At 41.6% G+C, this 22,809-nt stretch overlaps 1 protein-coding gene across 7 annotated transcripts in view; it reads left to right on the top strand.

Annotated features, from left to right (window-relative positions):
* Positions 1–22,809, top strand: part of heph (polypyrimidine tract-binding protein 1 heph) — a 1,355,684-nt gene that overhangs the window by 449,686 nt on the left and 883,189 nt on the right. For all 7 annotated transcript variants that reach the window (XM_067137384.2, XM_067137387.2, XM_067137377.2 and 4 more), the window contains exon 2: positions 237–338. In XM_067137384.2, the coding sequence (XP_066993485.1) occupies positions 273–338 (66 nt within the window). In that variant the 5' untranslated portion in view covers positions 237–272. The remainder of the gene's footprint in view (positions 1–236; positions 339–22,809) is intronic.

Below are 22,809 nucleotides of genomic sequence, written 5' to 3'. Positions count from 1 at the left end.
TCTGGTACGAATGTAACAATGAACAGTTTAACCATCAGATGTTATTGGCGACAGTGTGTTATACATTTATTTACTCTGTTAGTTTCGGCAGACTGAAGAGCCTAACAGTTACAAATCAACTGTCGAAACTGAAAAGAGATTGCTTCAGATATTACATATATTCGCTGTGCTAACATTTGTGTTTCCCATTTCATTTCTCGAACTTTGAACTGATGTTGTCATGTTTTATGTTGCAGGTAGGTTGTTGGCTCCTTCTGAGACAATATTTAGACATGATGAACGGTCAGATCTTGATGCCCTCTAGGCTCGACATCCTGCAACCTGTTCTGGGTATTAAGGTAAGTGTCTTAACTTCTATTATCTGTGTAGAATTCACAATTACTTTAGTTTGATGTACTAGCCATGCGTACTACTTGTTGAAGTGCTAAAGGTGGGGGAATGCGGCTAATTTTTATCTTTGTAGAATTAATTTTGGTTTTGAGGCTACTGTAACTGAGTGTCTACCAATTTCAGTATTCCGATAGTGCTGCTATCTTGCAACGAAAAGTCGAATTCTACCGATGAGACATGATCGAGTTCATTTTTGTCGGGTGACAGCGCGCCGACAGATGCCTGGAACATTTCTACGATAATGACATGAAGTGCGAAGATTTATGTTCTGTCATATCAAATTGCATGTTATAGTGAAAAATTGTCAATTGCGAAAGAACTGAGCGTAAATAATTGTGCATAATGGAAACACTTTTCATACTAGTGTTGAAGCTTTGTGATGATTCCAAGTGGCACCTTTCTATTCCACATTCCGGTCTACATATTAGGTGGTGGGAAATGTGATGAGGTGGTCCTGGATGGTATGGCTGCTCGCACTTCGTTATCATGCGTTAAATTCGCGAGTAATCTGTTGCATTGTCTATTCGCTCTTACCATTCAAGCCAGCCGACGGCGATCCCTATGTACAACACGTTCTACCGTATGGCAGTTCACACTGGTGATGGTGATGGTGATTTTGCCCGAATCTACTATTCATGGTACACTTTGGAGAGATGGTAGCTTTTGTATCGCCCCACGTGGACACCAGTGCTCACCGCACGTTACGCAAGGCACAAAGAAATGATATTGGCAGAAGTACACATCACCGTTGAACTTTCAAGTCATAGAGAAAGATCGCGTGGACAACTGAGTCGTGATATCTGTTTTTATACGCTGGTGGAAGGGTGCGAGTTAGTCTCCAAGCGCTCGAGGCAATAATTGACTCTTCTTGTGAAAAGGGTGCAGTTCAGGGCAGAGGTGGTTGTATCATCGTATGGGGACTGGGGTAAAAGAGGACCCTGGTACATATGACAACGTTCCTCAGTGACGAACGATACCAGAACCTGCTGTTAGATCATGTCCACTCATTTCTTCACCTCCAGCACACAGCAGGAGACCTGTACCTACAGAAAGACAACGCATTATTCAGTTGCTCCCGATTTGTGACTTGATTGGTTCGATTGGAACTCCACGAGATTGATGATGTTTACCGTGTCCTTAAGGTAATCCGACGTAGGATGCTGTCGAGAGAGACGTGCGAACCGTTTACCCTGCTCCGAATAAACTCTGTGCATTACCGGAGGTTGTGAAGTTGTCAGGGAACAGAATTACTTCGCAGGCGTCTGATATCTTGTGGACTCTCTTTCACGCCGCATTGCCATAGTCATCGGGGTGAAAGGGGGTTCTACGCGCAAGTAGCCAGGTGTCTCTAATTCAGTTGCTCATCGTTGTAGATAAAACAGTAAATATATGTCTTACCATTTGATTTGTTTCATCTGTTTACGTATTTCAAACATATTTAGGGCAGATGGCGGGAAGGAAAGGAAACATTCAATTCGTGTCCCTCTCTCATCCATGATCATGCAAATGCCACAGTAGATTTTTTAATATTGCATTCTAGCTAAGCCAGGCTGCAATTCACCGCTATAGCCTGTGTCAAAGCATTGGCGATGGTACAGAGAGGGGTATTAGTTCATTGAATTTATATTCCTTTGAAAATTTGGTTTTATTATTCATTGGAAACATTCATATCACCTTTTATACATGTTGAGTTGAAGCGTTGTAGCAGGCTGGAATCTCCGGACTCAAGGATGGTTACTGGGCACGGTCTGGAAATGAACTACGCCCGTCCTGGATGTGAAGTTCTCGACGTTCTAGAATTTCTCGAATTTCTGGAGGGCTGAAAGTTCTCGAATTTCTAGGTGTACACTTTGCGCGGTTCGATCTCACACGATAATACTGAGAGGTGAGGCATGACGCGCACACAAGTCCCCCATATAGCATTCAACTCACTTGTAGCACTGTTAAATAAATTAACATTGACCTTTAAATACTGCATTAATTAATTGCAAGTGGGATATTTCAAATGATAATGAAATCGTCACTCCAATCTTGACTCAAACACCTCGTTGAATCACGAAGGTTCATACATTATCACTTGAAAGTAAGATAATTAAACTGAATATCTGACCACACAGTGCATGTCAGCCGAATTGATGCTTGGGAAAATTATGTACAATTTACAATGTCTAGTTTACAACGCAAGTTCGCTAATATTGGCATAACAGACTGGAATGTTCTATTAGATCACTAACCTTTATCATCACAGTTCCAAACTTACTGACTTTGTCGTTTTTATTACCAGAACACAATGTTGAGCACAATATTCACCGTTTGTGTTAGCTTAGGACATATTAGCATGTTCGTGGTAAATAAAGCATATTTAATGGCACTTGAAAATGTATTATACCATCTGTAAATATAAATGACGTGCAATGTTCATACCTGTAACATCTTGAGTTTTGAGATATAAGTATCCTCATAAAAAGAATTCAACCCCCTTTCAGTCCTTTTTACACCCCCTTTAAGTGGATTTTACGAAAACAAAAGAATACGTGTTGCTTTATTTTTAAAGGAGATTTCAAATACCAATTTTCACGTCGGTAATATCTTCATATTTTGAGATACCAGTATCCTAATAAAAATAATTAAACACCTGTTTCAGTCCATTTTACTCCCCGACTACCCCCCCCCCCACTACCAGCACTGAAGTGCTTTTTTCTGAAAACAAATACGTGTTTTTTAAAAAGAGAATAAAAAATACCAATTTTCATGTCTGTAACGTGTTGAGTTTTTTTATATATGCTGAATATATCCACATTTTAATTACTTCCTTTAAGACTTCCCCTTAAGTGGATTTTCAGAAAACAAAATTATGCATGTTCCTCTACTTTTACAGGAGATTCCATATACCAGTTTTCACATCTGTAACTTGTTTCGCTTTTGAGATATATTCATTTTAAAAATTCACCCCCTTTGTCATTTATGTTCACCACTTCTTAAGTAGGTTTTCCAAAAAAGTTAACAAATACGCCTGTCTTTTAAAGGAGATTCCAAATAATACTTTTCACGACTGTAACATCTTCAGTTTTTGAGATATATGTATCCTCAAAAAGGTGTTCAACCCCTTTCTCACCTTTTTTCACACCCTATATAGGATTTTCCGAAAATGTTTGTTTTTCCATATTTTTAAAGGATATTCCAAATACCTATCTTCATGTCTTTAAACTGTTCTGTTTTCGAGTTATAGAAACTCATTTTAAAATTCACCCCCTTAGCGACGCAATATCAAAAAATCCTCCCTTAATGAGCACCTACATGGTAATATGAATGTACCCCCAAAATTTCCTTTCTTTATTTCCAGTAGTTTTGGCTTGTCGATGAATCAGTCAGGACAAGTTATTATAGTCTATATTACAAAGTGCACTCAACAAAAATATAGAAAATCTAATTTACAGTATTTTACATTTTATCGTACGAGCTATAATAATGCAGATAATCATCAACGGTATCATTGGCGTGGAAATATTGTTTAGTCATCTTAGTTACGGAGTAACTGGTAATGGCTGTGTTCGTTGTCGTGATTGTTTTTACAAGCTAACATTCCGCACGGTCATTAGCACGTATTGTCATCATTTCATCCTCATCACGACGCGCAGGTCGGATGTCAAATCAAAAGACCTGCACCTGGCGAGCCGAACATGTCCTCGGACTCCTGGCACTAAAAGCCATACGCCATTTCATTTCATTAGCACGTGTTGATGAGCAAACTAATGAAAATGACTGCCGAATTGAAAGGAAAGACGTGAATAATTAGGGGGTAAAAGGTATTATTAAATTGGAGGTGGTGGTGTTGCCATGCCCCAAGTCTCAGACGGAATCTGAACGAGCCTGTTTCGTTGAGGATTTTAGCCCTCCGACCGGAATAGGGGTCTTGGGTGCTATCTCTTAACGAGATTGTCTAAAGCTGCATTGATGTTGGGTGAGGGGACCTGTTGGAACGGAATCGGAACTGGTCAGAATGTGACCTTCGCCCTTTTTAGGGGCGACTAATCTAGGATGACCTTGGGACGCTTATAGTGCAGACCAAGGGTATCAGTTGCCCATCGAAGAGATGAGGGGATTGGGCCTGCTGATTAGTCCAGAATAGAATTTCTGGGACGTCTTCTTTATTCTGGTTCTAATCTCATCAATCTTTGGCTTGAGCCGAAATCGATGTTCTTTGAAGGTGAGTCCTCTGTCTAGGATAACACCTAGGTATTTAGTGGTATTTCTCCACCGGATCACCTCGCCAAGAAAGACCAGTGGGAGAGGATTAATCCTAATGCGTTTGGAAAAAATAGTTGCATTACTTTTATTTACATTGATTTTGATTCTCCACTTCCGAAGCCATGGCTCGAGACTGGAGAGGGCGTTTTGAATGTAATTTCGTGTTCTAGGTGGTTGCCAAGGGACAGAGGAGATTGCTGTATCATCACCATAGATGTAGACCGTGTGCGTTGGCTTAGGTATGTCGACCATGTACAAATTGAAAAGAATCGGGGAGAGAACTCCACCATGGGGAACACCCACCAAAATGGGGCCAGGGCTCGACAGGGTTTTGTTTACTTCGACCAGAAATTTCCTGTCTGAAAGATAGCTTTTGAATATTTGAACGATAACAGAAGGGATACCAAAGGCGTTAGGTGGTGTTGAAAATTTCCCATATGTCTGTTTTGGACACCCCCTGGGGGGGGGGTGCCTGGTGCGGTGCCAGTACCGGTGCGCTATGCAGCGCTCCTCACCTGGCCTGTAGTAGAAAATAAGGTATAAAAATAATAAGTATATAAGATTGATGATAATAATAATAATAATAATAATAAAAGGAAAAATGGTGAAGTTTGTACTCTAATTGATTGCGGTTATGTGGGAATATGGTAAAATTCAACATTATCCGTGTGTGCCATGACTGAGCTAGTAAGATGTCTAACTTTTTTGGTTTAACGACAGGTGGCAGACTCGGCGGTCACCCATCCGGGTACTAGCCATCCCCAATGTTGCTTCACTGTGGATTTATCAGTGTAAGCGCCAGAGGGCTCTGCCGTTGTTATTGACGCATTTAATTTATTGCGTGTGCGAGCTGTTGGTAGCACTGTAATTGTGGCTAGAAGCATCTTTATGTTGACTGATGTAATGTTAAATATTAAAGCATCGTTTATTGGCAGCATGTAGCAGTGCACCGCCTCGTCTCCCGCGACCAGTGTTTCATCTTGAGATGTTATGTTTGAGATGTTATGTTGCAGTTAAGGAAGTGAGGACTTGACTTGATAGTTCTTGCTCTTGGTTAGGACTGTGGGGGTGGGGGGGCTGATTAGGGCTTTTCAGGGTCTCGGCTACTCGGTCCACCGAGGGGGCCCTGAATTAGACTGGATATGATATTGGAGTAGGTTGAGTATGAGGGTAAGTAGGCTATTGTTTGGCATGGTCTGTGGGGGAGTTGGGGTGGTCAGGAGTGGCTGAGGTGTGTTTGGTTGGGTGTTAGATTTTGTCTGTTGCTTGTGGAGTGTAATTTTGTGCTGTTTCTGTTTTAGTGCTTTTTTTAAAGTACGGGCAGCCAGGGAAAGACGCCGCGTGTTTGCCTTGGCAATTCGCGCAGGTCGCCTGGTCCCGGGGTACTCGGCATGCGGAGTGATGGTGAGGGCCACCACACCGATTGCATCTGGTGGCATTTTTGCACTTGGCGGCATGGTGGTTCAGTTGGAGGCAGTTATAACAAAGTATAGTTAATGAGGGATGAGGACTTCGAATACTTTAATATCGCTTGCCGGAGGAAAACAGAATGTGTTAACCTGCGATGTTCCACAGCCCTCTAAGCACTTATCGGCAGTAACATTATGCCCATTGCCCACGGTAAAATGTTTGTTAAAATTCGTTGTACAAGTAATTGTATAAAGATATGACGAAAACAAGTTATGTTGTTCACGAAAACATGATTTTATAAAATCCGTGGAAGCATCAGGATGGTCATCTATGGACTAAATACTGAACTAAGATGCGTATGTGCTGCCAAGAATTGAGTTCAAAGCGTATTTATCTTCGCCTTCACATCAGCCTGGCTTGTGTTCGGCCGAACGTTTATCAAACATTGGGCGATAGTTTTCTGCCTCCGTTCTTGCATTTCTGTTGTGCTACATTGGCGTTTTAACCTCATACAAATACTAAGTTTCCTTAGCCCACCCGGATCCTGCCATTTTAGAAGTGTTTGTTTAAGAACGAGCTTAACAATCTTCTCTCACCGAGCTCGATAGCTGCAGTCGCTTAGGTGCGGCCAGTATCCAGTATTCGGGAGATAGTGGGTTCGAACCCCACTGTCGACAGCCCTGGAAATGGTTTTCCTTGGTTTCCCATTTTCACACCAGGCTGTACTTTAATTAAGGCCATGGCCGCTTCCTTCCCAGTCTTAGCCCTTTCCTGTCCCATCGTCGCGATAAGACCTATCTGTGTCATCATGTCAGCTTCGCTAATTGGTTCGTTTCGCAAAATTTATTTTACCGGATAGAACTTGTCTGTGTTATGAAAAGTTTTATCAAAGGTTTTATAAAACTTTAATTTGACCGTAACAGAAATTTTATGAAATTAAATTATTGTACAATACTGTAAATTTGAAGGAAAACTTAACCGTGAGCAACAGGCATTACTCTTATTATCGCTGTTGGTTGAGGTGTGCTTCCTCTCTTCTGCTGTCTCTCATCTTCGCTAAAGGGATATTCTGCTGCAGTTACAAAATGTGCAACAACGACAAACACAACAACAACAACAACAACTAATAAAAAATAAAGTACTAGTACAGTTAATGGCACATTATTCTTGTAAATGGTACTTGAGAGATGTTTCTGCGCTGTAGTGTGTACCATTTTATCAACATGTCAGTCGAGAAATTTAAGTGATTTGTCGATCACGTGCTTCGTGTCATATTCTGTAGTACCATATCTCATGATATAATTTCCAGTTAGCAAATGTTCAGTGAACAAGAAATGCTGTAGACGGGTTGTTTCTGCACTGTTGGTGAGACTTCCTACCTGCTCTCTACATTTTTCGCTCCTACTGTATCAAAGCAAGCACAACTACTCAGCTCCTTCTGCATCTTCGTTATATGTTGGGGGGAAAATCTTCTGGAGGAAAATTCATGTACTTAAAAGTCAGAGAGAAGGATTTTATTTAAATTTTATTTTTCCTTCTCTTTGCGCGCCAATTACGTTTTCTTAATTGAGTCATTCCATGCGAGTCCCTAGAGGGAGATTAGGTTGGGGGATTGGTTCGTCATTATAATAGCGGCTATAAATATTAGACCAAGTAATTAAATGGATCATTATCGCGGTTCTTGTCATATTGATACCACCTTGCGATTCTTACTTGTTCTTACCTGACCCTGCCATTCGTAATAAAAGTAAACTCGTGTCCTCATCTGAGGTGGTGCAGCTCTTTTCAGGCACACCTCCAAATGGAGGTGAGCTGCATGTACCATTTCAATCACTTACCAGCCCTCCTGCCATTAAATTTTTGGCAATACCGGGGATCGAACCCGGGCCCCCTGATGACGGCAACTAATAACACTAACCGTTATGCTACGGAGGCGGACTCTGGCATTTGTGAGTTCAGAATAACACGTACATCGTTACAGTAAGGTGATAGAGAATGCTAGTGGCTTTGCGTCGCACCGACACAGATAGGTCTTATGGCGGTGATGAGATAGGAAAGGCCGAGGAGTTGAAAAAAGCGGGCGTGGCCTTAATTAAGGTACAGCCCTAGCATTTGCCTGGTGTGAAAATGGGAAACCACCATCTTCAGGGCTGCCGACAGTGGGATTCGCACCAACTATCTCCCGGATGCAAGCTCACAGCCGCGCGCCTCTAACCGCACGGCGATAGAGAATGGTCACAGTGAGTAACCTGATACCGGTACTATATTAATAGCTCAGTTTCAACTCAGATGCTGAAATTTTCGTAGTTCATTGTATTAACATAAAGAAATGTGAAGGCCAATGCAGTTTGGCGGAAAACTCGGCTTTATTAAATAAATTTATATAGTGGCTTTAATACTGTTACACATTTATTTCTTTATGTTAATAATAATAATAATAATAATAATAATAATAATAATAATAATAATAATTGAAAATAATATACCGTAATGATCAAGTGTCATCTACAGGCCTCTGGACTCCCCAACACATGCACACTTTAGCAGATTATAGAACTCGACTATTGACATCCTTGATCACACCCGCAATGTGGATCATTTACAAATAATACCATTTTAAAACAAAATGTATTTGGCACCAATGAGCAAAGGTAGATAATTAATAAGATAACACGAGAACAAAATAAATCTACTAGGGAAATCATGAACTGACGATATCCAAAGTTCTTCGTCTTACCTAACTATCCGGTGAAATATAAGATAGGTGGGATATCACGACAAGGTCACACATCTAATAACCAAGAAGCACTTATTTCGATTAACAAAATATGCATAATTAAATGTACACGCTATTATAAATATGACGTACCCTGATATTGCACAGGAACTAATCCTTACAGGTTCACAAACTCGAAACGCATAATTCACTTGTTTACATTAATCAAGTACGACCTTCATAATAAATTGAGAAATGTCTAGTTTGCTTACGCTGATTCTCACTCATCACTGATTTTGACCCTGTCTTGATTCACGCTGTCATTCATTAAGTGAATGATGTTCCATGACCACAGCTCGAGTTCTAACAGCACTCACGAAAACGCAAACAGAATGTCGACTGCACATTAGGTCTAAACTTCTAGATTTGATCTCACCGCCGACTGAAAATTACATGCGCTGTCCGTGGCTATATTATATAGGGCAAGCAGTATACAGTAGTCATTATGTCTCGTACGAAAAGAAAATTTTCGTAACTTAGAAGATATGTATGAACAACGTTGACTTCACACTGCCATCGCGAATACCATTGGCAGAAAATGAAATCCCAACACCAAGAAGACAATAATTTTGAGGAATACAGTTCGGGCTAAGTAATGGTGTAGGCAACATATTTATTTGATTAAGGTTTCTAGGTCATAGGTTCAAGTATGCACGAGAAGACGTGTGACGTGGTACATTAATAACCGCTATAGTCGCCACGATTGTGTCGTACAGTGCCTTAGGCTGTGTCAGTTTGTGGGATGGAGTTCCACACCTGTTGCACCTGGTCAGTCAAATCAGGAACGTTTAATGCTGGTATTGGATGACGCTGGATTTGTCGACTCATAATGTCCCATACGCGCTTAGTCGTCGAACGGTCTGGTCATCTCGCAGATCAGGGCAACTGGTCGACACTCTGTAAAGCACGCTGGGTGACGGCAGCGGTATGAGGACGAGCGTTATCCTGTTGAAAAACACCCCCCTGGAATACTGCGAGTGAATGGCAGAACAACCGGTTCAGTCACCAGTCTGACGTACCAATCCGTTGTCAAGGTTCTTGGGAGAACGCAGAAAGTGCTCTTTCTGTCAAATGAAATCGCTCCCAGATCGTAACTCCTGGTGTAGGTTCAGTGTATCGACGACACTGACAGCTTGGTTCCAAACGCTAACCTGGCCTCCTCCTTACAGAACTACGACCTTCACTGGCACCAGAACAGAAGCGGCTCTCATCTCAGAACACAGCATCACTCCACCTTCCAGTGAGTTCGAGCTTGACAACACTAAAGTCACAGATGGCAGGGATTCGGAGTTAGTGGCATGAACGCTACAGAACATTGGCAGTGTTTAATGGATCTGATAATATAATTTATATATACCGTGCAGGAGAGGACCCAGGACTAACCCATGTGGAATACCAATATTTTTTTTTCGGTCGCTACGTTGAATATTATGTTCAACAACACACTGCCGGCAGATTGCTACATAAGAAGTGAAAATGTCCAACGCTATTTGGCTAAAATTTAAGGACTATAATTTGGAAAGAAGCAACCATGTATCGAAAATATCACATGCGTTGCTGAAATCTAAATGAATATGTATTGTCACTTGTCTGTTGTCCATTGGATACCTAATGTCATCTGTCAGTTTCAGCAGTGCTGTCGTGGTGATACGTTTGTTTTTAAAGCCTGATTTGTAAGAGTCGAGTAAAGCGTATTTATTCAAGTACGTAAAGATTTGCTCGTGCACCAGACGCTCGAACACTTTGGACGGGGGTGGTACGATAGAAACAGGTCGATAATCTGAAGGAATTCTTGGTATCACCTTTATGCTGATGATTAGCAAATTATTACCTCACTAGAACTTACATTATACACAAAGCAATGGTAATGTAAATGCTGACCTGAGCTAATTAATGGCTATGCAATTTAAAACAACCTTAAATTAAACTCCCGTAAAACCCACGCTATTATGATCAGTACATTAAAAAAAATCTGCACATTAAAATTCCACTCCTCCCATAACTTTAAATGTAGCTTATTGTGAAACGGTTACTAACGTTGGAGTTATGTAACGGAAACTCTAAATTGGTCAGCACAAGTTACAAAATATATATTGAAAGGTGCATCGTGGCTTGCATCCTTTAAAGCGGTTTAGAAATATTTCCCGCCAATTACTAAAAATTCAGCTTGTTCAGTCAATACTATTTCCCATCTTCGATTACCCTGATGCAGTTTTTACTGATAGACCTATAACAAAACGAGTTAAGGTTGAAACTACAATGCACTCAAAATATTTGCCTTAGATTTACTATGGATTTATGGTACGATGCTCGAGTTTCTCCCTACTACAAACAACTATCTTAGCTACGACTAGACGACAAACGTAAACTACATTCATCTACTCTGTGTACCAGGTGTTTTCGGGAGGTATTCCGGCAAAATCTCCCGCAGTTGTCGTCACCTAGGTTTCCATAATACTCCTTCAGTGTCCCTCCCAGAAAAATACTTATACACCGAATCACCTCATTTCATCGATCATTCACTGCCACCGCCTCAGGATGGTGGAATGCTCTCCTCAAAGACATCAAGGATCCTGCATAAAAAGGTATCTGTAAAACCTCTTACCAGAAGTTTCTCGTTAAGAGCTTCCAGCAAGGTATCTGTATGAGTGGAACGAGTGATTGTGTGTGAAAATGATGTTACAGAAGAGACCAAGGTTAAGGCAAGCGCCAATGCACAGCAATATTTTTTCTCGAAAACTATTAGAGATACGTAGAAATTGTATATAACATGTTTTCTAGGAAATCGAATTTCATGTACACTTGGTGCGTTTCGTTGTTCAATAGGACTAACCGTTGAGAGAGCATATTCAATTTTAAGGGTCCCAAGCGTTCGTTTTCCTCTGAATTACTTCACATTTTCTTTTGCTGCATAGCCCACTTCAAAGATGGCGCGTTAACTAAGGTATTAGCTATAAGCTTGCCAAATTTGAGCTCCATCAGTCAAGTAGTTTTTACGTGGAAAAAACCCACAGGTAAACGCAGAAACTTCCGAGATTTATTATTGCTGCAATGTGTGGCAGTCATTGCAGCCATATCACATGAGGTGGGTTCATTTCCAGTTCCTCAAAGAAATGCGAAGTCTCCTTATTCCAGAAATAAACAGTTCTGTCTTGTGCATTAGGGTAGATGACGCCTTCCTCTGAGAACATCAGTTTTCCACGTTCGAGAATTGTGTGGAACACCTCCCGTAACCGCGCACAGGCGTCACGTTGATTCTGCAAGTCTCAACCACTCAGTTCATTTCCAAACAAGGTTCAGGAACGATTGTAGGCGTACGTCTTGTCGCATGTGTGTCTGTAATGTCGTTGGTAGAATGTTGAGTTCCGCTGATCGCTTAAGAAGTGACTTTTGCGGCGAATGTTCCATTAATGCTGCACCTTCCGCACACGTGTTTGCTCTTGTTGTTGGTCTTCCAGAGTGCGATCTATCTTTCATGGAACCAGTTTTAAATACCTTCTGTTTCCAACGTAATATTGTTGGTTCCGCTGATGCAGCCGTATTAAGTTTTGACATAATTTTGGATCTCTCTCAATGTTTTTCCACTGCGACGTCATTCATGAGTCCGGGTACTCATGACGATTCGTTCCTCCAGAATGTAATTAGATTAATCGGCCATTCTTTTCACGAGCCAATATCATGTGCGACTAGAAAAAGCACGTAGTACACACTTAGTTGGGGGGCAGTGGGACTTCTGGTACACTCTCTATATGCAGAAAAATTGTTGAGCAAAGAAAGCTATATTAAAAATGTCCAGGATGGTAACTATCTACCTGTAAAAGGTAGCCATCAGGAAACGTTTTTATGACAATTAGCTGTAAAAATAAACGTTAACCCTTTTCTTGTTGTGTTTCTCCAAACGGGGTCCGGCTCCATGGCTAAGTGCTTAGCGTGCTGACCTTTGGTCTCGCAGATCCCGGGTTCGATTCGGGACAGGGACGGGAATTTTAACCATAATTGGTTAATTCCGCACTAAAAGCCATACGCCATTCCATTCATTTCTCCAAACGGGGGATATGTCTTTTCGCGTTTTTTTATTTGCCATAAGAAGAATGCACGCAAACAGTATGGTAAATGTGACGTTAGCCTCCACATTCACGATCTAGCGTAAAAGATGATTGCGATTGTCTCACATACCTCCATCAGAGTATGCTATTCTCTCAGGTGACTTTTTTTTTTTTTTTTTTTTTTTTTTGGTATTAACTCTCTGCTGAAAATATTTTGGTCTCTTCCTAACAGGCCTGTTACATTTTATGACTGCCATTTATACAGATTGTCAGAAATTGTTCCCAAATGGGGATTTCCCATAACATTGTATTTAAAAACAGATGACAAAGGATCTTTCAGTTTGTTACTAGTACACCCCAAACTCAATAGCAGTTTCATATTTCAAAGACAAATCAAAAGTTGGCAGATAATAGGTTAAAGAAAGAAAGAAACAAACAAACAGAAACCGAGCAACTGGCTTCGCGGGTTGCGTCACGTAGCTTGCATTTTGGATACTGTGGGTTCGAACCCCGCTGTCGGCAGTCCTGAAGATAGTTTTCCGTGGTTTCACATTTTCAAACCATCTGTGTCGGTGCGACTTTAAACTGTAAAAAATACAGACTTTGAGAGTAATTATATAATCCTGTTCAAAATAAATCATTTATTCACCTCGATAATTTTAAAAGTAAAATACTCCTCGTCCCTCTCCATCAAACAGCAATCTCCTGCAACGATCACACCCCCATCCCTCAAGTCGGAAAAATCATTCTACAAGCCCTCTGGTCCATCTTAAACGCACATATTGCTATCATGGAAGAAACCCACAACAACTTAATACTCATCACACCTACCAGCAAAAAATCCACCCTAAACATCAAATCTGCCATCCAACAAATCGGTCGCCCCTACCCAATGATAATCAACCCACAAACCTACACCACAGAACCGCACTGTTACCATCCAGCACCAGAAAACCAAACAGATCCAACACCTACCAGAACAACCGAAGCTCAAACCAACGAACTCTCATCACCACCTACGCCGTCCATATTAATCCAGACAAATCCCCCACCCACACTATCACACTGGCTCTGCGTCAGATGGCCCAATACCAAATACACAGAACAGTAACACACAGACTAGGAGCAGGCGTGAAAAACCAGCCCCTAGGCCTCCCACGCTCACCAAAACAGTCACTCAAACACGTACCCATACACATTCACACTCTTCCCTACTTGTACAATGCTTTAATTGCCTAAAGGTAAACCATACCGCTGCCTTCTGCACGGAATCTACCCACTGCAATAGGTGTGGTGGTTCTCACCGCCACACAGATCGCAAGGTACTGTACCTCGGGACCAGGCGAGGTGCGCCAGCTGCCAAGGCAGCCATGCCGCCTCATTTCCTGGCTGCCCATTCATTAAAAGGTCAATTAAAGCTCACTATGAGAATGCACAACATGTAAACACACGCAAGCATCCTCCCCCACTTTAAATCTCAAAATTCCACCCCCGAACATCTGGACCCTCACCTCCACCCCCGTCCATCAGCCCAGCTAAGACATATCCGCCCTCTTCCATACACTTCTACAGCTACTTACACCCGAACTTCCCCTGCCTCCCACCATGCCACGAAAACAACTTATTATTCAATAACCCACCCCACCCAGAATCATCCCGCCAAGAAATTGAAAACCAAAGTCCTTACTTCCTATATCACCTAACGCCTTCTAGCTTACAAATCACTCTCACAAAAACAAAAATCATCACCACTGCTGAAGCACTAGAAGCCATCCGGAAGCCGAGGCGGGAGCACACTCACGAAAAGCTGCCCATTCACATCAACACCTGCACACACTAACTAAAGTTAACGCCTGCGCCTAGTTAACTAAGTGCCAGTCACTGCAAACTACCAAATGCAAACGGGCGTAGTCAGTTCCTGGATGGGTGACCACCAGGGCTACCACAGCCGATACACACGTAAGCGCTGCGTCAGCCAACACAGAATGTAGATCGACCTCCTGGTCACTCCAAACATCAATTCATACAAACACACGTACTTTCAACACATACATATACTGAAAACGCAACCTCAAGTCAAGCAACATCGGGCGTGATCACTCACTGGATGGGTGGCCACTCACCCACACATTAACTGTTTCTTAAAAATCAACTAAACTAGCTTAAAATTATACAATTACACACAACAGACACACTTCATTACAGGCCGACAAAGGATCTCCGAAGAGAGACACCGGTATCAAAACACCTATCTCTGCGGAGATGGGTGTAACACACTGATAACCAGGGTCTAGACACACTGCAGGCAGGCAGCTGGAAGGATTTACAAAGGAAGTATCGAAATTTATCATATCGGAACTCACCTCTCGTTTTGATGGCTGATTCCGCATGGTGTAGGTAGGCAACATGCAAAATAAATAAATTAAGTTGGAATCCTCATATGACATAAGCAACGTGAGCGCGGCTGGACTTCTCTGCGGAAAAGTCGGGCTGTGAGCGGGTACACTGCAATTGTCTTTTGTCGTATGTATTTTAAAGATTACTGCTTTTGAGAGATGAAAGTAAAGCAAAAAATGACTGGCAGTGATGTAATGTTGGAAACAAAAACGTCTTTTTGACACCATGCACAATGAATAAGCACTTCATTGCCACGCTGTTCCTCGCATATTTTATTTTTCGTTTATAGGTAGTATTTAACGGGGTTAGGAGCGCACAGCTGTGAGCTTGCATCCGGGAGACAGTAGGTTCGAACCCCACTGTCGGCAGCCCTGAAGATGGTTTTCCGTGGTTTCTCATTTTCACACCAGGCATATGCTGGGGCTGTACCTTAATTAAGGCCACGGCCGCTTCCTTCGCATTCCTAGGCCTTTCCTCTCCCATTGTCGCCATAAGACCTATATATGTCGGTGCGACGTAAAACAAATGGCAAAATAAAAAAAATAGTATTTAACGGGCACTATAACTCTTACGTATTTCCGTGCATACTAAGAATATTTTATCATGACCCGGAATCTTGTATGCGGCCAAACAAACAATACTGAAATTACAAACATGGTGTGAACGTCAAGATACGTCATTATAACATGTAAGGTGAACGACAACATGTGTCTGACTGCATCAGTACAGCATGTGTTGAAAATGTGCACTCACGTCTCGTGCATTGTTCATAACGGAACATATTGATGAATACAGGTTGCTGCAAGGACGCAAAAGTGACTTATCTTCTCGCGTAATCCGAGGCATGCTGAAGGAATGTGTTTTCCTGTTAGGTGACCCAGCTAGGAATGTCAGAAGTACTTACATCTGTTTTTTATGTAAGATATTGAAACATTCGGCTTCGCTATCGGAGAGCACGGGTCGCTGCTTGTCTCGCTTATTGTGGAGCGTTCGACAGGCAGCAAGCAAACCAGGGCTTTTAGGCCGTGGTAATGGATGTAGGGTGTCGTGGGGACAGGTGCATCATTCTGGAAGCCGGCAGGTGGACGTAATCGCTAGCAGCGCGTCTTTGTTGTCGACTTCACTAATGGCCGACTCTATGCTTCGTTCGCTTCTCCTTTTCATCCATCAGGTCACCTTTATTGCTTCGTGTAGTTAGAAGTGGAATAGGAAATGATGCTTCTTAAAATGGCATTCTTGTTCCTAGCATAATATATTGGGCTTATAGGTGCAGGTCTTTGATCATACAGCCAGTCAGTCGCATTTCAGCCTGCACTGCTTCTCTAGTCGAACTTCCGAGGAAACAGTAGTCTATTTGTACTTCGAAATGACTATATTGTGGGATTTTCTCGTTCTAGTTTTTTAAAGCCGCGTTTTCGCGTTTCCGAGTGGTTGGCGGAGCATCCAGATTCGGATCTGGCCGGGGTCCAGATTTCTAATGCAGGACACTTCACTTGGGAATCGGGTAGCTAGAACACTGCACAGGGTTTTTTTCTCTTTGGGGTTTATCTCCAATAACAATCTGGGTCAAGACTGGCCGAGCTTCTTACGATGAAAGATGACAAAGCAAACCAAAAAGCACACAGAGGGTAGCGGGATGATTTCATAGTTTTTGCTGAAAACTCACAGTACCCATGGTCCCATTTACTTTTATTTTTGCTGATAAAATTAAGGTATCTTACTACTATAATATTGATTAGATACAGTAATTTATCATACTGACCGAATCATCGTGATTTAAGGCATTTAAACGGCCGTCTTCAAAGCTCAAAATGACTTTTGGAAAGGAAACTTTTTTCTCTCATGCTCTCCCGGATGGCGATCTCTTCCTGAAAAGCACGAAATAACAGTTCTAGCGTACGACTCTTTGGCTGAATGGTCAGCGTACTGGCCTTTGATTCAGAGAGCCTCGGGTTCGATTCCCGGCCGGGTCGGAGATTTTAACCTTCATTGGTTAATTCCAGTAGCTCGGGAGCTGGGTGTTTGTGCTGCCCCAACATCCCTGCAACACATACCACACATAACACTATCCTCCACCACAATAACCTACACACGGCAGATGCCGCCCACCATCATCGGATACAGTAATTTATCATACTGACCGAATCATCGTGATTTAAGGCATTTAAACGGCCGTCTTCAAGTGAGTTTTCAGCAAAAACTATGAAATCATCCCGCTACCCTCTGCGTGCTTTTTGGTTTGCTTTGTCATTATTATTATTATTATTATTATTATTATTATTATTATTATTATTATTATTATAATTATAATTATTATTATTATTATTATTACACTTCTAGCGACCTCTGAAGCCTTTGTTCCGCGGTTGAACTCAAGCGATAGGAATTTTCGTTAAATGTTTTTCCTCGCTCAATTTTCTTGGCCGTTAAAAGCGCCAGCCAGCATTCTCAAAAATGGAACGTTTCAAGACAGCCTATAGACAACACCGTGCCATTTTACTGACCATACTATGATTATTCCCCAGTATAATATGTATTACAAAGAACTGTTATCTTCGAAAATAACATCGCTACAGGCTTTTCCATGTTCCCGACAGTGTAGATTTACGTGCCTATTAATTTGACATTTGAGCTTGAAAGTAAAGGATCATGGGAAAACGTTGGCGATATTTCAGCGGAGGTGAACTTCCGGTAGATTTCAGACAACCAGAGATTCAGAAACCAGATCCTTGATTGCAAAATTTTCTCAGAAACGAACTTCCACTCTTCTTACATCTGGTGGTTGTGCTAGTCATGCCATACTGGGTAAAGGGAGCGAAATAAACAGGAAGCAGAGAAATTGAAGGAAAAGGAAACAAGAGAGTATATACGAAAATTAAACTATGACTTAGTGAAAAAAATGTGGAATGTACTAGAGAGCAGGAAGAAGTAGACATAAGTACAAGCATTGGCGTGCGGTGAACACGTTCGTTATCCCAGCTGCAATATAATAATAATAATAATAATAATAATAATAATAATAATAATAATAATCACAACCCCACCACATTGCCATTTCCAAATTGGTTTTCACAGCAGTATCATAACGTAAGCCACAGCAGATCTTAAACAATGTACTTAGTTTCACCCGGTGACGCATCGTAATCGTATAGTGGTGGATCTCACAAAAATGTACTGGGACTTATTTGTTTTTTAACTTAAAATCCTAACCTAAACGGAGTGAGCAAAACTTAGCCGATATTTTACAATTTCATTTGCTTACTGAGTATAGGCACAGTGACGGTAGACTTGGGAAAGTATTCCTCACGACAATTAACACTTACATTCATGATAAATGCCACAGAACTCGCTATAGCTTCACCTATAATCCAAAAAGAATACTACAAAAATTCACAGCCTCTACCACCATTACAGGCAAACCCACGGGTGCATAGCTATAAATGATCAAATTCTTGTACTTAGCGCTTGGCTCTGTGTGCATTCTGAGCAACTTAAAAGTTTTCGCGAGTGTATTGAAGAATTCATCTACACTTCCACCAGCGAATAGGGCCTAATCTCAAAAAAATGTCGAAATCCAAAAATAAAATAAGAACTTTTATTACAATTGATTTCATAAACTAGCAAGACGATGTGCAAGTGGCTATACCTAGGTAATTTTAACACATTGATATTTTTCTTGTAGCCTGTGATGCGTGACGCTGAACACTTCGAGTGTTAACTATTACATCTAAAATACCTTACCCAAGCTAGCTGGTCTGTCGCCATAAGAGTCTGCGAATCTCGAGGGTGGTCCACACCCACTTCCAGGACTAGGAGACTTCAAACGTGTCAACACAGCGACTTACATTTCTCTTTCGCGCTGGCAAAGATACCCAGCTCGTTGGAGAGTGCTGAACTGCTGTAGAGCAGGCGGATTGTCGAGTTCTAAGAAATAATAAAAAATGTAAATACAAAATTCTTTGCCCCAGGAGCGCTGGGGTAGATGGGGGTTCAGTGGACGCCACTGAGTACAAGAATGTAAGAAATTTACAAGTAAATGACGATGTCATACTTGCTTTTTATTTCGTTAGCCGATACCCCGATGTCGTGAGAAATCAGAAGTCTTTTTACTTGATTTATGCTGTTTTGCGTCTTAATACGGCAATCACTGCCACCAGGTACGGGAAGTAGGCATGTTCCGCTTCAGAGTAATATCCGTTTTCACTGTGGCAAGAGTTCACAATTATTGTCTTGGCAGTGGTCGGCTGCTCGCTTGTGGTGAAGGTTGGGGGATTGAATACCAGTACAGCCGTTTGGTATTTAAGAGTGCCATACTTAATAGTGAGGTATAACAGTCCCCCGCGCCCTTTGGTTAAATGATCAATTTAGTAGTTTCATCGTAGTGGTCAGGGCTAGACTGTAGCAGGGTCCGGGATCCGCTCGTATTTGGGTCGATGCATAAGCTTCGGTTCAAAAGATCCCGGTTTCGAATATATATATACACGTAAAGATGTTACTCTTTAACTATGTGAAACCCGCCAAGTACAAAATGGAGTGTTAATTCAGTGATTCCGTTTTAGGAATATTCGAAGTACCGGGCGAGTTGGCCGTGCGCGTAGAGGCGCGCGGCTGTGAGCTTGCATCCGGGAGATAGTAGGTTCGAATCCCACTATCGGCAGCCCTGAAGATGGTTTTCCGTGGTTTCCCATTTTCACTCCAGGCAAATGCTGGGGCTGTACCTTAATTAAGGCCACGGCCGCTTCCTTCCAACTCCTAGGCCTTTCCTATCCCATCGTCGCCATAAGACCTATCTGTGTCGGTGCGACGTAAAGCCCCTAGCAAAAAAAAAAAAAAAAAAAAAAAAAAAATATTCGAAGTTGACTGAAGTGTGCCGACTATGTTGAAAGTCAGTGCGAAACTCACGATCTTTCCGACTGTGGTGTTGCCGAAAGCGAACTACGGACTCGTGAGATACGTAGGGAAGATTCAACTTGTAAACAGCAATGGACGCCTGACAATGATGTAAATGACTTAAAGCCTTCGGAGGTCCGCAGGTTTAAGGGCTTAAATGAGATAAAGTTCCCCGTTGATGACAAGGTATCGGACAAGGAAATTAAATCGCTGCCTTACAAAGCAGTTATATATTTTTGGCTACCATTTTTTCAGCCTGTCTTAAAACGGGATACTTCCCAAAGGGTTCGAAGACGGAAAAGGTTGTCGTCCTTCCAAAACCTGAGAAGGATATTATTATTCCTTCAAAATTGTCACATATCTGCAAACTCTTCGAGGGTCTTGTTCTCAACCACCTCAGTGCTTACTTCTGCACGCACAACATGATACTGGAGCAATTTGGGTTCCAACGAAGCGCAGTGCCCCACTTGCAACACTGCGTCTCGTACATTATGCTAACAAGATCATTAAGTTTACAGCGTAGCTTGCCTGCGGTAGTTTTTTACATAGAGAAAGCATTTGACACTGTATGCCACGGAAATCTAATCGTAAAACTTTCGAGAAATTGCATTTTCCAAATTACATTGTCAGCATTATACAATCGTATTCCTCAAACAGGAAATTTTGTGTTAAATGCGAAGGACAAAAGTATACCCTTCGGTCGCTTAAATCTGGCGTACCACAGGGTGCAGTCTTCTCCTTCACACTCCACGGATTACATGTGAATAACCTTCCTTTCCTCCTAGGAGAAGAAGTGCATAGCTGACATAGCTGTTTACGCTTCTAAAAAGAGAAACTACGGTAGGCCTACCATCCGAGTAATGCATAGTTGGATCTCGCTGTTTTGGAACTGGTGTATTGTAAACTAAGACACCATGCGATTAATTTCATCAAAAGAAACCCTAAATTTGGTCATCTTACTACAAACAACATTCCCCTCTTTTGGTCCAATCAGATCAAATATATCCGTCGAACAGTGGAAAGATGTATCGCATGGAAAGGAAGCATAGAATAGGCCCTGCAATGCGCTTCGGCGTGAGTGACTAATCTAAGACAGCTTTTATACAATAAATATATTTCTAATAACGTAAGAAATATTGCTTTAGGTAGTATTAGCCCCATTGTGCTATATGGTTACGAGACCTGGTGCTATATTCCAAAAAGTACATTAAACAAATTTCAAGTTTTCCAAAACGAAGCACCTAGAGTAGAAAGGTACAAAACGAACTTCGCATTCCGACTGTTAGAACCTAGATTAACAAGATATCTGAGGTGACCAGAGCTGGAATGCTCCTTACTCAGCCTAATGACCCAGGCATCCCATTTCTTAAACAGATCATCAGGACCAAGAAGCCGAATACAAGGTTTAAAACACCGAGGCGCTTGGCTTACTTATAACCTTGTTTCAAACTTTTCGGCGTTTTCCAAATTTAAAAACATTTAACTAATGAACAGAAATTCCAACTGTTTATTAGGCAGAGAGATTCCCCCTCCATACAATTTGATTAATTTCATGATTTTTCCAAATTTATTCAAGTTATCAGATATCTTACTTACAGGGCAAATTAGTCTGTCAGACAGACACTTTTCTCCTCGCCAGTGCGGTAAAATATAGATTTTTCAGACTGTTCAGTTATTTTCGAAAACAAGTAAATCGACATCGCTTTTTGCCCTGGGACTATCATTTACTCGCCCACAACAAAAACTATTGAACAGGAATGTGTTTGTTGGAAGATAGAACGTTGATTCACCGCTAGTAGTCTTTATGATTTTCATGAGTAGCTGAAGTGATGGAATAATAAATCATAAATGACTGCTTGCTTGTCATATAATATAATTTTCTTCCCCAAGAAACCTGCTGGCACTCAGAATAAGGTCGTAAAACTAATCTGGAATGAGAGTTACATCATGTTTCTTTATCTGCCTCTTTATTCTGCCAAAATTTCGATCACAAGGTAGAAATGAGTGATCTCATATGAGAAAACAGAGTTGTGTGTTGAGGCGCGTATACACTTCAGCATTCACCCCGAATGAGCATGCGTTGCCGATGCGGGCGCGCACAAGCACGACCCGCATAGCAGTCTGTAGTGATGGGGAAAACTCTCGTTGGAGATATTCGAGAATGACGTCATTACTCTCGATGCATCTTCCAGGTGCTGGTAGGGATGGGCATAAGTCTCGTTTGAGATACTCGAGAGCGATGTCACTACTCTCGATGCATCTCGAGGCACGCTTCAGTTGGATCTCAGCCAGGGCAAATATGGTAGAAACAGAAACGATTAGTAAACGTTGTGCATGAGCCGTGAGCGTAGCTCACTTGGCTAAATAGTATAATTGGATATTGTCCTTCGCTCCGTTCGGTGATGGTTCGTATCTTCTCTTCAAATATTTTTGTTTTTGTTTTTTATAATCGGAGTTTCGGCTACAAAACGCACGCCTTTTCGTGCAGAAACAACCAAATAACTAACAGAAGTAACTGTAGTATTATTTAATATACAAAATAACCGATAGATGATAAAATCTCTCCCGCTTGAACACATACAGTACAAACCAATCCAATCATAATGCAAACAAATCCGATTACCTGGTGGCCATTTCATCAGATCAGTTAGC

Source organism: Anabrus simplex, chromosome 1 (genome assembly GCF_040414725.1).
Source record: "Anabrus simplex isolate iqAnaSimp1 chromosome 1, ASM4041472v1, whole genome shotgun sequence".
Taxonomy (NCBI): Eukaryota; Metazoa; Arthropoda; class Insecta; order Orthoptera; family Tettigoniidae; genus Anabrus; species Anabrus simplex.
This window is presented reverse-complemented; position numbering and strand designations above follow the sequence as displayed.